Source organism: Canis lupus, chromosome 3 (assembly GCF_003254725.2).
Source record: "Canis lupus dingo isolate Sandy chromosome 3, ASM325472v2, whole genome shotgun sequence".
Lineage (NCBI taxonomy): Eukaryota > Metazoa > Chordata > Mammalia > Carnivora > Canidae > Canis > Canis lupus.
Window position 1 is genome coordinate 80560899 of NC_064245.1, and position 14280 is coordinate 80575178.

General features: G+C 49.0%; 1 protein-coding gene across 17 annotated transcripts in view; it reads right to left on the reverse strand.

The window, feature by feature from the left end:
- Nucleotides 1–11792, reverse strand: part of PCDH7 (protocadherin 7) — a 417486-nt gene extending 405694 nt beyond the window's left edge. For 16 of the 17 annotated variants that reach the window (XM_035714784.2, XM_035714774.2, XM_049108716.1 and 13 more), the window contains exon 1: nucleotides 6786–11792. In XM_035714784.2, coding sequence (XP_035570677.2) covers nucleotides 6786–10004 — 3219 coding nt within the window. In that variant the 5' untranslated portion in view covers nucleotides 10005–11792. Of the gene's footprint in view, nucleotides 1–301; nucleotides 569–6785 lie in introns of those variants that run through there. The other variant, XM_035714783.2, reaches the window with a different exon arrangement.
- Between the last annotated feature and the right edge of the window lie 2488 nt (nucleotides 11793–14280).

A 14280-nucleotide genomic window follows, 5' to 3' on the forward strand; every position in this document is an offset into this window, starting at 1 on the left:
TTTAGGAATACACACACAGAATGAGCAAGAGACACTGTCTTTTCCTCTAACACACTATCTCACTGGCTTGGAAAGATTGTGGTTCCACCGTCCTTAATAATGTTGTTCAATTTAAGGTTTTAGCAAAAGTCAGTATTTAATGTACTACAGACAAACACTCAATAGACTTAATTTTCCTGGGTCCACACAAAGCTAGAATCTCAAAATAGTTGTTGAAATGTGCCTTGGGATATTTTTTTTTTTTTTTAATTTCTGCTAACCACTTCTTTGAGAATGGAATTAGTGGTGACTTAGACATCCATTAGTAGCACATTTCTTTATTAATACTGTTTCTTTTATAAGTTTATTTATTTCAATAGTATTTTTCCTTATATGAGGAGGGAAAAAAAAAACCTTGAAAATCAAATGTACAACAAGTGAAACAAGCAGTGATTGGCTGACACCCCACGGCCAAGGGCAGGCTCCAGCAGGTTTCGTAGTAGCAAGGTCATCAGAGTATGGTGCATAATGGAGCATCATATTAGAGTGGAATTCAGCCAAACACAGTAATGTATGGATGTAGACGCATCTGAAAGAAGGAAAATAAAGATTTATGCAGGTAAAAAAAATGTGCGATGAAAAATTTCTCCCCAATGTCTTATACCCAATCAGAATGCTGTAGTAGAAGTTCTGGTGCAGAGAAATTTTTTTTACAAATTATGTGTTTGTAAATAATAAATATGCTCAGGGGGAAAAAAATAAGTTAACTTGTCAGATGAATCCTACTCGGAAGCTTTAACAGTTTTTTTTTTGTTTGTACACAGCATCAGAGTTCAATACAAACATCACCAAATTCCTGAAAATAAACCTTTATTCCGCCTTTAAAACATTAATTCACCAGAAGTGATAATTAAGATTAGTTTTAGTGGTTTCAGCTCAATTCTTCTTGGAATGTGATTTCTCCCACAACACTAATGCTAAATAAAGCACTGTGTAATGTTCCGAAACAGAGTCCTTACTTTAGAAAAGATTCTAAGGGCTTTTAAAATAAATAAGAGAGAAAAGTAAAACTGACTCAAGATCTATATGAACAGATCTTACTATTTCTATAGAGCCATAGTAAATAAATGGATGGGGAACCTTGCTATAGCCTTGGAATTGCTTACATACAGCTTAAATATAAAGCTCTAAACAATTATTATATCAAATTTCCAACATAACCTCCACCACCATCCTCTCCCAGGAAAAGAAATGAGGGTAAAATATCTAATAGCATTGGTGGCTATGGTGAAGCAATGGTTTCGTCACGTTATATTGTTTTTAAAATTGTTCAAATTTGATTCTTGAAATTAATAAACTCAATCATTAGCATTTTTATTTTTATCACTATTTAAATTTAAAATATAATACACCAGGAGGCAATCGAACTGAAAAAATTAAAAATGTCACCTTCTTTTAAAAATTTGCTAGAAAACAAATTAAGAGGAAAAATTAGTTCACGATTGTGTGGTAAGGATGCTGTGAAGGTAGAGTGCGCCTGCAAAGCTGGCAAAATGCAAAGGAGCATAGAAGCCAAAAAGAATCATCCATATTAATGAAAAAAGTAAAAAAATTATCCCAATTAGAATGCATATAAACTTTCCTACACATTTTATAGAAAACTTCTATTAATTTCCATTCAAATTATGTTTTTATTGAGGATATACTAATCCCAGATAGGAGCTTACATTTGTTATCATGATTCTGCTAAACTAAAAATCATGTCAATTAACTTGTTGCATACATGTTCTAAAAAGTGTTAAGTTACTTCAGTGTGTCATCAATTACTATTTTACATAGGGGAAAAGAACCATCAATTTCTTTTGAAAATCTGTAAAATTTGAATTATAATGTCCCCCGCAATTTACAGATAAAAGCTAGAGCCCAAAGCAGAATTATAATCTCTTACAAAAACTTCAGTCTTCATAGCCAAATATATAGTTATACTTACAAAGGTAAATCTCAACAGATTTTTGTCTCTATTGAAATACATACAAAGTTACATAAATTCAATTTTATTCCTAGAGGTAGTATGATCAAAACCAAAAACAGTGGCTTCTGCATTCCAGGACTTGGATCCACGTTGTATCCTCGATAATCTTGTGATCTCAACCAAATTACTTTTTCATAAAGGCCTCAACTTCTTAAATTTCCTTGCATCAGTCAAGGTACCAGCAGACGACCAAATTTACATCCCAAAGGTTCAGGCAGAGAAAGGCCTCAGTCTCTCTTCATATAAAATGAGGAAACTGGTTTGAATGCTATCTTTTAATTCTAAAATGTGATGACTCCAGTGATTTTAGATACAAACACTGAATGACTGATGACATTTTATTTCAGTTTTGAATGTGTTTAAAGTTCAAATATGTTCCATATGTTAATGTATGAATATCACAATGAAATAAAAATCTAAAGGCCCCATCGTTGGTTTATAAGAATATATCTGTATGTGTTTGTGTGTGTGGAGAATGAGAAAAAGAGATACCAGGTGTATACTTTTCCACATATAAGATATGTAATTACTCAAAAATAGAAATAGATGACACGAGAGAATGATTTTGCTATATTTATCCAACTTGACTTGGAGGATTGACTTAAAATCTATAAATTGACTTTGTGGTCTCATGTCTAAGTTATTAATCGACGTGGGATAAGTTTGGGATAAGTTTCAAACTGTTATACCTGGTCTTCCAATGTGGGATAAGTTTGGGATAAGTTTCAAACTGTTATACCTGGTCTTCCATAAAAAATGTCTATATTCAAAGTAGATCAAATCAGGCGGATGACCCCTTCCTTATTCATAGACATCAAGAGATCCAGGTAATGCTGCTTTAGTAGATCTCTCCTGACTCAAGACATAACCCTTCATCGGTTTTAGCCTCTTGTCTATTATCAGGCTGAATGTAACAGAAATTCCACCATATGCAGACTGACTGTACCTCTTGAGAGTGTTTTTGGTTATACACAGAAGGATCATATTGTAGAAATTATGCTTATCAAATTGAAACTAGAAGCTGTAGCTGGCATCACTCTGCAGATGCATTTCCACTAGAGTATGTATGGTGTAATGTATGTACACCAACAAACTGATACTTAGTGTTCTCAGTGCTGAAAGCTCTAATATTTGATGGCAAGTCATCCATTTGTTTCCAGACTACAAGTAATTTAAAAAATAATTTCTGCCATATTTTTTACAAAGTATACAATGACTATATTGGGTACAATTTGATCAATTAAAGAGAACATTATTCAGGCTACATTCTACAGTTCCAAAGAAGCAAGGGAAACTATCACTGGACTTAATATGAATTTTTCTTGAGTATTTCTGCATGAGCTACAAATGGATTTTTAAATTAATGTTTATTCAAGCTGTATCTTCCCTACTCTTGCCAAAAATAAAGTACTTTACTTTCCATTTACTAAATACAATAAAATTTTTACTTGCCAGTGCATTACCTAAATAATAGCATGGCATGAATAAACTCAGCAGGACCTGAAAACGATAAAGTAGTAACTATACTTTTATATGTTTATCAATCTTTTAGAATTACATCGTTCTTTAAGAAAATTGAAAAATATTTAACACATAGTGAAAGTTTGAAGATTTAAAAATAAATAGAAATATAGAATGCCTCTGTCTTTATTTTACAAGTCAAATGCACTATTGTACTTTCAAGTCACAAAACTTGAGCAACCACTAAGACCAGGCAAAGGAAAGGTGGACACTTAATCTCAATAATGCTGTCAATGATCCACATTCTGCTCAACTGGACACATTACTCAGTTGAGAGCAAAGACTTTTGTTTGAACTGCAAAGGTCTGAACTATGGAAACCTGGGTTATATCATCACTTTTACTCAGGTGTGAATTTCAGAAAAAAAAATATATATAGCAACTCTGCAACATACATCTACATTCTGCCAAGGACTAAATACAGAAGCTTGATTTGAAAATTTCTAGATCCTGTGAAAACAAACCAAAAAGGGGGGCGGGGCAGTTTTTACAAACTTATTTCCCCAAAGCTGCTTAATTTATTACAATATAACCATTAACAGGATTTAGGAGCAACACTTTGAAATGTCTAATTCTCGTAAGGATAAGAACACTGTAAACAGACGCCACTTCCATTATATCACAAGCAAAGAACTATGATAAGACAATTCAAGAAAATTATAAATAAAATGAAGTCTTTATGTCAGATGAAATCTCTGATTTTTAATTAATCCCTACCATAAGGAATTAAAAGATGGCATCCCTCAGGGTTTTCCCTAGATAAATTCAGTATCAAAGGGGTGAATTATAACAAAACCTCGTGTTCTTTATTTTATCTTATAACAAATTTAATCACAGAAAAAAAAAACATTCTGGTAGTTTTATAACACTTTATTTTTAAAATAAAAATAGAAAATCATCTACTAATGGTACAAACAAAAATCAGGACAAAAAAAGATCCTGTTTATTATGTCAGATGTCTAAACAGAATGTAACTTTGTAAATGGATCCCTTGTCCCCTGACAGCAATATTGAAGAGATGAAGAGTATCAATTACTATTACTAATCACATTAAGGGGAATGTGTTTCATTCTCCTTTATTTTATTTTGGTTCCGCTATTTATTATGGTTAAAACTTTACACATCTTTTGAATACCTAATGACGACACGTAAGTTGTCCAGTTACTTTTGGCAAACTGCATGATGTATAATGATGGCTTTGCAGGTTTTCAATTCTGGTATATGAACTTCTTTGCTCTGTGAAGAGCCTAACACCATACATTAGTTTATTTATAAGCATATCACTTTGCCTTTTAAACAGCATGCCACAACAGTCTTGATATTGGCTGTCTTAAATATTCAGAATATAGAGCCAACCTCCTTTGATGAGCCAAATAAAGCTTAAGTGACAGCACAGAACATATGAGGTGGTTGTATAAAATATCTATAAATCTGCCACTTGATACGTCCGCTCCAAAGTTTAAGATTACACAATTTAGAATGCAAATGTCATTCAGCCACGGGACAAAACATCCCATTAGGCTGACTGTGAAAAAGTAAACATTCTGCAGAAAGATCTCTTCACACACTTTTGCGCTACAGAATTTTCCAAGGACATTTCTATAGATCCAAATTTATTTGTCTGTGTTTATAAGTCATCTTGGAAAAGTAATATTATCGTAACTAGAAGGGTCCTTGTTTACCAGACCAATAAAAGTACCAAAACCAAAACAAAAATCTCCTCCTAACTTCAGGTAAAGCAATAACACAACAGATATAAACCCTCCAGGTAGTAAATTTCAGGTTAAAAGAAATAAGTAACTGTGGCTCAAGGGCATCACATATTTTCGAAAGCCATTTAATGAAGTCCGAGCCTGTATTTTCTCGGATTGCTTTGATTATTGGGTATCAAATCATGTTAGGTCTCTTTCTCCTTATCCAAATAGCTACAGTAGAGTACTCTAAGTACCAAATATTTCTTTAGGAAATTGATTTTTAAAAGTATGAGAGCAGTAAGGATTTAATATCTCTTTTCTATACCATCTTTAATGAGCCCATCAATAACATCTTTAATGATGCCATAAAACACGTTTTTCTTCTGCTTTAATTCTTCTCAGATTGCACATGTCCACACGCAAAGCACACTTAATAGAATAACTATTACTGGATATTATTTGACAGTCATAAAAGTGTTTTTTTGAGATGGGTTCTCTTGATAAGATATATGTGGTATTTTATTAATGGGGTTGCTACAGCATCAGACACAGCAGTTTCCGAAAGATTTTACTTGCTCAGGGTCAGACCTTGGTGGGTGTGAAAAGTGAACTCTGTGAGCATTACATATATCACACAAGCAAAACTTCTGAGAATAAATTTTCTGTTTTCTGAAGTTCATCTCAAAGTTCATATGCTTTTTTAAACCGTTTCCACATTTCACTGAGAGACAACGGTATCAAATATTCCATATCACCTTCATAGCGTCAGGATATCACAACGCAGACCAAAATTGTCTTGCACACAGTGCATCAAACACTTCTGTTGCTTGGACTTAAATAATAAATGGGTCATGCACTTTACTTTTGCTTACAGACTTTTAATACCAAACCCGAAGAATGCGAGTGCTAACTGTATATCCTCACAGAAGTCTAATTGTTACAGAGAGCGAAGTATTAAAAATGTAGTTTTGCATGGTATTTGCATATCATCAAACATCTTTAACCCAACATTTTTTTGTCAAAGTAGTATTTAAGTATCTCAGACTTGGTACTGTATTTGCATGAACCAGCCTCCATGATCCGTAAAATCCTACGTAACACATCACATAGCTAAAACTTTTAGAGTGTCCAATTTGCACAGGCACCTGTAGTAACTTGGGAAGTTTTCTCTCTGGATGTAATTACCCACTAAGCAGCCACAGAACACCAGTAATTTCGGGTTAAAGCTCACCATCCAAACAATATATACACATTTATCCTGAAAACAGAAAACTAGGATGAATTAGTACTGGCAAGCACAAAGAGATGTGCAAAGACACTGCCTGGCTTTGAATACCCTGGTAGCTCACACCGGTCTGGGAACCTGCAAAATACAGAGGTGCACCTCGCGTAGATGGCTCGTACCCAACTGATGATCTATGAATTAACGTTAAATTACCCCTATTAAATATGTACGTGATGGCTTTAAGGGAGAGAAAACAAAACTTCACAGAAGATGCTCTGTCTCAGAGTTATTAGCCTTTTTCTGGGATATTTAAATATATTTGGAATACATCTTACCTGTTTGCTGTACTTGTTATTGGTTTGACAGCTGTATTCAGAGCAGTGATCTGATCCAATTGAGATGTTGTCTCCTGCTCCCACAAATGTGTTGGCTGGTGGTAGATCTTGTACGGCCTGGTGTTTTTTTCCTGCAGTTGGTGACTGGGGGTGAAGCTGGACAGTAGGCAACGGAGAACTGGACTTGTAATGCCTGGCCAGGTCAGGACTGCCAGGCCCACCATTCACGGATCGGTATCGCCCCATGCTTGGGCTGTCTGACAGCTTCTCGTTCACACTATCATACCTCTGTCCATTTGGTTTAGAAGCTTCCACAGTGACAATGCTGCTGTAGAGAGGCTGCTTAGATTTTTTGTTTTTCTTGTCCTTTTTAGGCTTTTTGGATTTGTCGTGCTGCTGGGGTGTAAAAAAGTCCTCGTGGTCCTTTTTGCCAGCTTCGTACCCATTTTTATTTTTGGACCGGCAGTACCTTGCCATCACTACAATTAGGATGATCAGAATCACTGTCATAATTCCAGCAACCACCCCAATGACAATACTGAGTCTCTGTTTGCTGATTTCATAACTTGGGTCACCGGCTATATCCTGGGTGAGCGGGGTGTGCAAACTTCTGGCTATCTGGGAGTCAATCACAGTCGCGTTGGAAACACTTTCATTGACAAACACATGCACCAGAGTCGTGGTGGACTGGGAGGGCTGCCCGCTGTCATTCACTTGCACCACCAACCTGTGCAAGCCGTAATGCTTTTGGGTGAGCTTCCCCACCAAGGAAACCACACCACTGGTGGGATCAATCTCAAACAGCTTGAAGGGATTCCCTCCCACAATGCTGTAGTTGAGGTCTGCGTTGATGCCATCGTCGCTGTCCGTTGCCAGCACGGTGGCTACCACTGTCCTGACATTACTCGAAGGTGGCAGTAAAGTGTAGGAAATGTTTCTGGGAAGGGTGACTGTGGGAGCGTTGTCGTTCTCGTCCATCACAAAGAGGGAGACGGTGGCCGTGGCCGACCTGGGAGGATCTCCCCCATCCACAGCCTTGACCCTGAACGTGTATGTGGTCTGGTGCTCCCGGTCGAAGGACATGGTGGAGTAAATGGTCCCCGTGTCGTTTTCGATGGAAAAAATGTTACTGTTTTCCTCTATGTAGAGGCTCATCTCTGCATTGCGCCCCTTGTCAGCATCCATCACCGTGACCATCCCCACAGGGCTGTTGGGCTGCAAGTTTTCCTTCACATAAAAGGTAAAGACGTCCTGCATAAACTTAGGGTCATTGTCATTCCTGTCGGCCACCTGCACGATCACCGTGGTGCTGCCCTGCAGCACTGGGATGCCTTTGTCTTTGGCGTTAACTTTAAACTCGTACCTGTCGGTCTGCTCGCGGTCCAGCACGGTGTTGACCAGGATGTCCCCAGAATCGGGGTCGATGGCAAAGGTCCCCATCACGGCGGAATCCAGAGAATAGGCAATCTCTGCGTTCTTCCCACTGTCGGCGTCGGTCGCCAGCACCGTGGCCACCCTCTCTCCGGGGACGTTGTTCTCGGGGAAGTAGACCTCCACCACCGACTGGCCGAAGACGGGCGGGTTGTCATTGGTGTCTCCGACCTTGACGACCAGGGAGTTGTTGCTGGAGAGGCTGGGGCTGCCCGAGTCCACCGCCACAATGACCACGTTGAATTCCCGGGTGGTCTCGTAGTCCAGGGGGGCCGAGGTGTGCAGGAAGTACTTTTTCTTGTTCTGGTCGCCCTCCGTGTCGCTGGCCGGCTTGAGCTGGAAGGGCACGTCCCCCACCACGGTGCAGGTGACCACGCCGTTCTCGCCTTGGTCGCGGTCGGACACCTGCACCAGGGCGATGGGGGTGTCGACCAGCACATCCTCGGCCACGTTGGCCACCCCGTCCTTGAGCGGGATACGCCCGATCTTGCGGATCTCGATGGACGGCACGTTGTCGTTCTCGTCCTTGATGTTGAGCACCACCGTGGCCTTGTCGGTCTTGGGGGGCTGCCCGCGGTCGCGGGCCATGACGGTGAAGCGCAGCTGGTTCACCTCCTCGCGGTCGATGCGGTGCAGGACGCTGAGCCAGCCGGACGTCTCGTCGAGGCGCAGCAGCCGCCGCACCGACTCGGTGGCCGCCCCGAACACGTACTCGATCTGCCCGTTGACCCCCACGTCCAGGTCGGCGGCTCGCAGCTGCAGGATGGGGGTGCCGGGGGCGCTGTTCTCCGCCAGGTCGGCCTCGTACACGCTCTTCTCGAAGCGGGGGCTGTTGTCGTTCACGTCGGTGATGAGCACCCGCAGGATGGCCTGGGAGGAGCGCGGCGGGTCGCCGCCGTCCCGCACCCGCAGGGTCAGCTCGTAGGAGTCGCGCTGCTCGCGGTCCAGCGCCCCCTTCACGATCAGCTGCGGCTGCTTCTCGCCATCCGGGGTGTCGGCCACCTGCAGCTCGAACACGCTGCTGCGGCCGCCGGGGCCGGGGTTGGGGCCGCCGCCGCCGCCGCCGCCGCCGCCGCCGCCGCCCTCCGGGGCGTCCGGGCGCCTCCTGGAGCCCCCGGGGCCGCCGCCGCTCGCGCCGTTCCCGCCGCCCCCGGGGTAGGGGGCGCTGTCGCCAGGCCCGGCTCGCCGGCCCTCGCCGCCGCCGCCGCCGCCGCCGCCGCCGCCGCCCCCGGGCTCCTGGAGCAGCTCGTAGCGCTCGATGCCGTTGCGGCCGAAGTCACGGTCGGTGGCGGTGGGCAGCAGGTAGAGCGTGCCCACCGGCCGGTTCTCCTCCACCGTGAGCGTGAGCACGGGCGACGGGAAGGTGGGCGTGTTGTCGTTGATGTCGAGCACGATGACCCGACCCTCGAACAGGTCCACCCAGCTCTGCGAGGGCCCGATCACCGACACCTCGAAGTCCAGGAAGCACTCGTTCTCGTCGAAGATCATCTGACACTGGGGCAGCTTCTCGCGGTCGATGCGCCGCTCGCTGGTGCTCAGCTCGCCCGTGAGGTTGTCGATCTTCAGGTACTCCGAGCCCGACTCGAGGCTGAAAGTCACCTCGCCCGAGCCCGTCACGATGCCCAGGTCCGAGGCGACGTTGCCGATGCGGACGTCCGCCGGGCCCTCCTCGGCCAGCCGGTACCGGAGGAGTTGCTTGGCGGCCGCCAGGCTGAGCGACAGCGGCAAGAGGAGGCAGCAACCCAGGCACCAGCCGCGCGCCCACCCCGCGGTCCGCATCCTCAGCATCTTCTCCTGCTGCTGCTGCTACTGCTCCTTCTAGGCACGGCCCCCTCGGCGCCCCCCTCCTCCGGGGCCGGCCGCCGGCCCTCCGCCCGGTCCTCTTCTGGCTCCGGGAAAGGAGGAAGGGAGAGGAGGGAGGGGGCGAGAGCAGCGTGCGGAGTCGGCCGGGCGCGGGGGGCGGGGGGGGGGGGGACCGGCGACAGATCCTTCTTCTTCTTCTTCTTCTTCTTTTTTTTCTTCCGCCTCCTTCTGCTTCTTCCGAAAGTTATTGTTTCATAATTCATGCAATGGGTGCTAATCGCCCGCTCGCCGGCCGCCGTTCAGTCGCAGCACTCACAGTTCACGGGACACTGCGCGCCGCGGGCTCGGCGCCCCCCCCGCCCCCCTCCAGAGTCATCCCCGCGGCGGGCGGAGGATCCCGGGCTCCCGAACCCCCGCTCGGCCGGATGGGGCCGGAACCGCTCCGGCAGGCGGGCGCTGGAGCCGGGAAGCGGCGGGGAGCAAGCTTGCAGCCTCCTCCCCCGCCTGCCAACCCCGTTCGTCTTTGCTGCTACTCGAGTTGAGTCCGATTCACGTTTCAGCCACTCACTCCAGACCCAGCTCCTGCTCCGGCTGCCCAGGCAAACGTGAGTTGCTTCCTGCACGAGGCGCTGGGGCCAGCAACAAGCCGGTCTGAACTCTGACTCCGCTCTGGCAGCGGGGGAGCCAGGCAGCGGATCGAGAATGAAACGGTGGGGGGAAAAAAAAAAAAAAAGAAAAAGAAAAAAGAAAAAAGAAAAAAAGAAAAAAAGAAAAAAAAAAGAAAGAAAAAGAAAGAAAAAAAAAATCCCTGGCAGGTCGGTCGCTTCGGGCACCGTGCAGTGGAGACCACTCGCGTCACACGGCGGTCCGCGTCCGGGTCCCCCCCGCGCGCCGAAGAGCAGCCCGAGCCATCTTCAGAGACGCCCGGAGAGTCAGTCCCTTCTCACCCCCAAGAGCTCGGGTTTCTCTTTTTTTCTTAACAACTCTGCGCAAGGTCATTAGTCACGAAGCCGCCGCCTGAAACCGCAGCAGCCGTGCGCCCGCGGGGGCGAAGGCTGAGCCGTGCGCACCGCGCGGTGCCCAAGTTTGGGTTCGCAGCCGCAGAGTCCGTGCCTTTCCTCACCTGCATTCGGCCCGCAATTCGGAGCACTGGGATCTGCAGCGCTGTGCGCGATTCAGGGAGGAGATTGCAGCCTCTCTCTCTCTCTCTCTCTCTCCCCGCTCTCTCTCGATCCCTCCCCTCCCTCCCTCTCTCTCCTCCCTCCTCCTCCTCCTCCTCCTCCTCTCTCTCCTCCCTCCTCTCCTTTCCCCTTTCCCCTTCTCCCACTCCCTCTCTCCTGCACGCTCCTCTCCTTCCTCCCAGTCCCAGTGCTGGCAACTCGAGCTGAACTTGATCCCTTTGCAGTTCAAAGGTGAGCGAAGCAGGCTCGGTGCTCAGGCTCAGGCGACGCTGGCCTGGCGACAAGCCCCCCGGGGCCGGCCGGGCTCCCCCAACGGCAATTAAAACAAAGATGCCCAATGCTGTCCGGATTTCCGAAGAAAAGCCCAAAGGCACTGGGGAGGGAGGGGGGGGCGGGTTGAGCGGGAGGTGGAGTCAGAGACAGCTGCCAAGTAGCTTTAAAAAAAAAAAAAAAAAATCCAGTTTGCCAAGGGGAGAAAAAGTGCCAGTCGGTTGTTGCCTCGGAAGTGCCCTGGCACGGCGGGTGAATTCCGCAGTTGTCTCGTCCCCTCTGGCGTCTGGGAGAGTCTGGTGCGGGCGCGCTCGCCGCCCCTCGGGCTGCCCGGGCTGCAAGCCCCCGAGCGGCGAGTGGGGAGCTCCCGGTCGCTGGCCGCGAGCCGGAAACCCGCAAGTTTGCCCAAAGTGGCGGTTGCTGCCGGGAGCTCGCTGGCTGGCTCGCGGCTCGAGCTGGTCCCTTAAGCGGCGGCGGCGGCGGTGGCAGCAGCCTGGCCGCGGAAACTACACGCTCCCGGGGGGGTGGGGGGCAGGCAGGGAGCAGGCCTGCGGGGAGGCGGGCGGGAGGGGGTACTGGCCGGCCGCCCCGCTCCGGAAAGCCCAGCATCACCCCCGGGGGCCGGTCCTCGCGGGCGCAACCCCAGCCGGCCCCGTCCGTCCCCCTTGCACCCCAAGCCCTTCCCCGTCTCCCCAGCGAGCGCAGCCGCCGTCTTCCCGGGGGACTCGCTTTCCCTCCCCGGGGCTGGTAAATGTCCTCGTCTCCCTGACGGATGCCGAGTGCGCGCCCGGGAGCGCAGAAGCGGGTGCCGGGAAAGGTTTCTGTTTCTCCTCTCCCCTCTCAGAAGACATTCCCCACCCCCTATCCCTCCCCCCCTCCACCCCGGGTCTCCGTTTCGCGATTTAGCATCTCGGTTAGGGCACGGTTAACGCTGGCTCGGGGGATCCCGCGTGCGCCCAGGGAGCCACGCTGGTGTGCGGAGACACCATGATGGGCTGCAGTGGCCAAGAGAGAACCTCAAACTCCGGAGAGGAGAGGGATCCTTTTTTGGGAGTGCGGACTCCGGAGGGCTGGGGCTGGGGGGTGGGGTGGTGCCTGTCTTTGTTGAGATGCTTGGCATTCCTGGCTCCGCGCTTGCCTTGGGGGTGGACCGGGCGTGCGCGCGCGCCTGGGGAACAGACACATGTTGGAAGCCTCGGTGTTATTTTCCGAGCAGAAACCTGCAGCCTTTAGTAACTGGCAAAGTGTAGCGTCACCTATCTGGATAAAAGGGAAATAAACTTTAATGGCAACTTTGTGTACCGAAGTGTCCCTAGCTCCGCGTCTCTCCTTCTTTTGACTTTGTGCCACTCGGTCGTACACGGTATCCCTCCCCCCCCCCCCCCACGCGAGGCTTCCCCGGTTTTCAGTCGCTGCCACCGCAGCCAGCCTCAGCAGATCTCAGTTCTGGTTGTGTGTGTGTGTGTGTGTGTGTGTTTTGTTTTTAAACTGTAGCCATTTGCTCATCCTTTTATTTCAGTGGCCAAGGGGGCCCGCCGGGGTGCAGGGGCCTGAGGCAGGCAGGAGATATTTGGGGACGCTCTGAGCATCTCTAAGGAGAAACCCGGCTGCCGCTGCGATTTGCAACCGGTCCTCAGCTCGTCCGCCCAATCTATAGGCATCCAAGGGCCTCCCCTTAAAGGAAAATTTAAGACGAAAAGAAGAAAAGAGAAAGGAATCCGTCCCCAGTGGGTACTCCGCCTTTACGAGACCGGTGCGAGGAGGCGAAATGATTTAAACAAGACAAACACCAATAAAGTCTACGAGCAGCTGTAGCGCGCGGTTGTTTGGGCGGGCGCAGCCGGGGGGGGGGGGGGGAGGCGGCTGAGCTTCCCAAGGTCTCCCTGTAGGGGATCGTGGAGGCGCGGGGGATGAAAGTGCCAGCGAGCGAGTATTTTCCAGTCCGCTAAAGCAGCTGCGCTCGGGGCGTAGTGGCCTCTCCTCGGGGCCGGGCCAGGCCCGCGGCCACCCCCACATCCCCCAGGCCGGCCGCCTCCCGAGCTCCCGAGCCTCCCGAGCCTCCCGGCTCCAGATCTGCAGCATCAGCGAGAAAAGCCCGGCGCGCAGACTCAGTGCGCACCGCCGCAGTCTGGAGCCGGGGGGCGGGGGCGGGCGCCGCAGCGTTCTCTTGCCCGCCAAGTGGCTGTAGTGCTAAATCCCCTTCTATTTGGAAAACTCTGGTTTATCAGAATCCTTGCCTCCCGCGACACCCGGCCGCCCCCCACCTTCTTCTTCTTCTTTTTTATTTTTATTTTTTTCTTTCCACGGTGCAAGGCGAACGAGGGAAGCCGTTTCTCCTCCGCGGCCTTGCGCCCGTGCATTCCGATGCGCGGCAATATGGTGCAGTGCGCTCCCTCCCCTGCGCGCCCCGACTAAGATTCTGCAAAACTTCTGGCAGCCGCGTGGGCAGAAGCGTCGTCCGCTCCCCCTTCCCTCGCCAGACCGCAACTTGAGCAAGCCCCGGGGCTCGGGGAACGCTCGCCCCCCCCCCCCCGGGCGCACCCCCGCGAGGGCGCAGGAGTGGAGGCTTTCCCCCCAGCGCCGCGGATTTCTTCCCAGGGGGTGGGGGTGGGGGTGGTGGCGCGGGGGGTGCAGCGCGTCCTTCACAGTGGAGTGGTTTCCCCCTCGCGAGCCGGAGGCGGTCTCCAGCCCGCCCTCCCTACTCATCCCTACCAACTCCGCCGCCGAGCCAAGCCAGCGTGGGAAATGGGTCCGACGTGTGCGGCATGGCGAGCAGCGCGCACGGCCGCGGGGGCCGGGGAGCCCCGGCT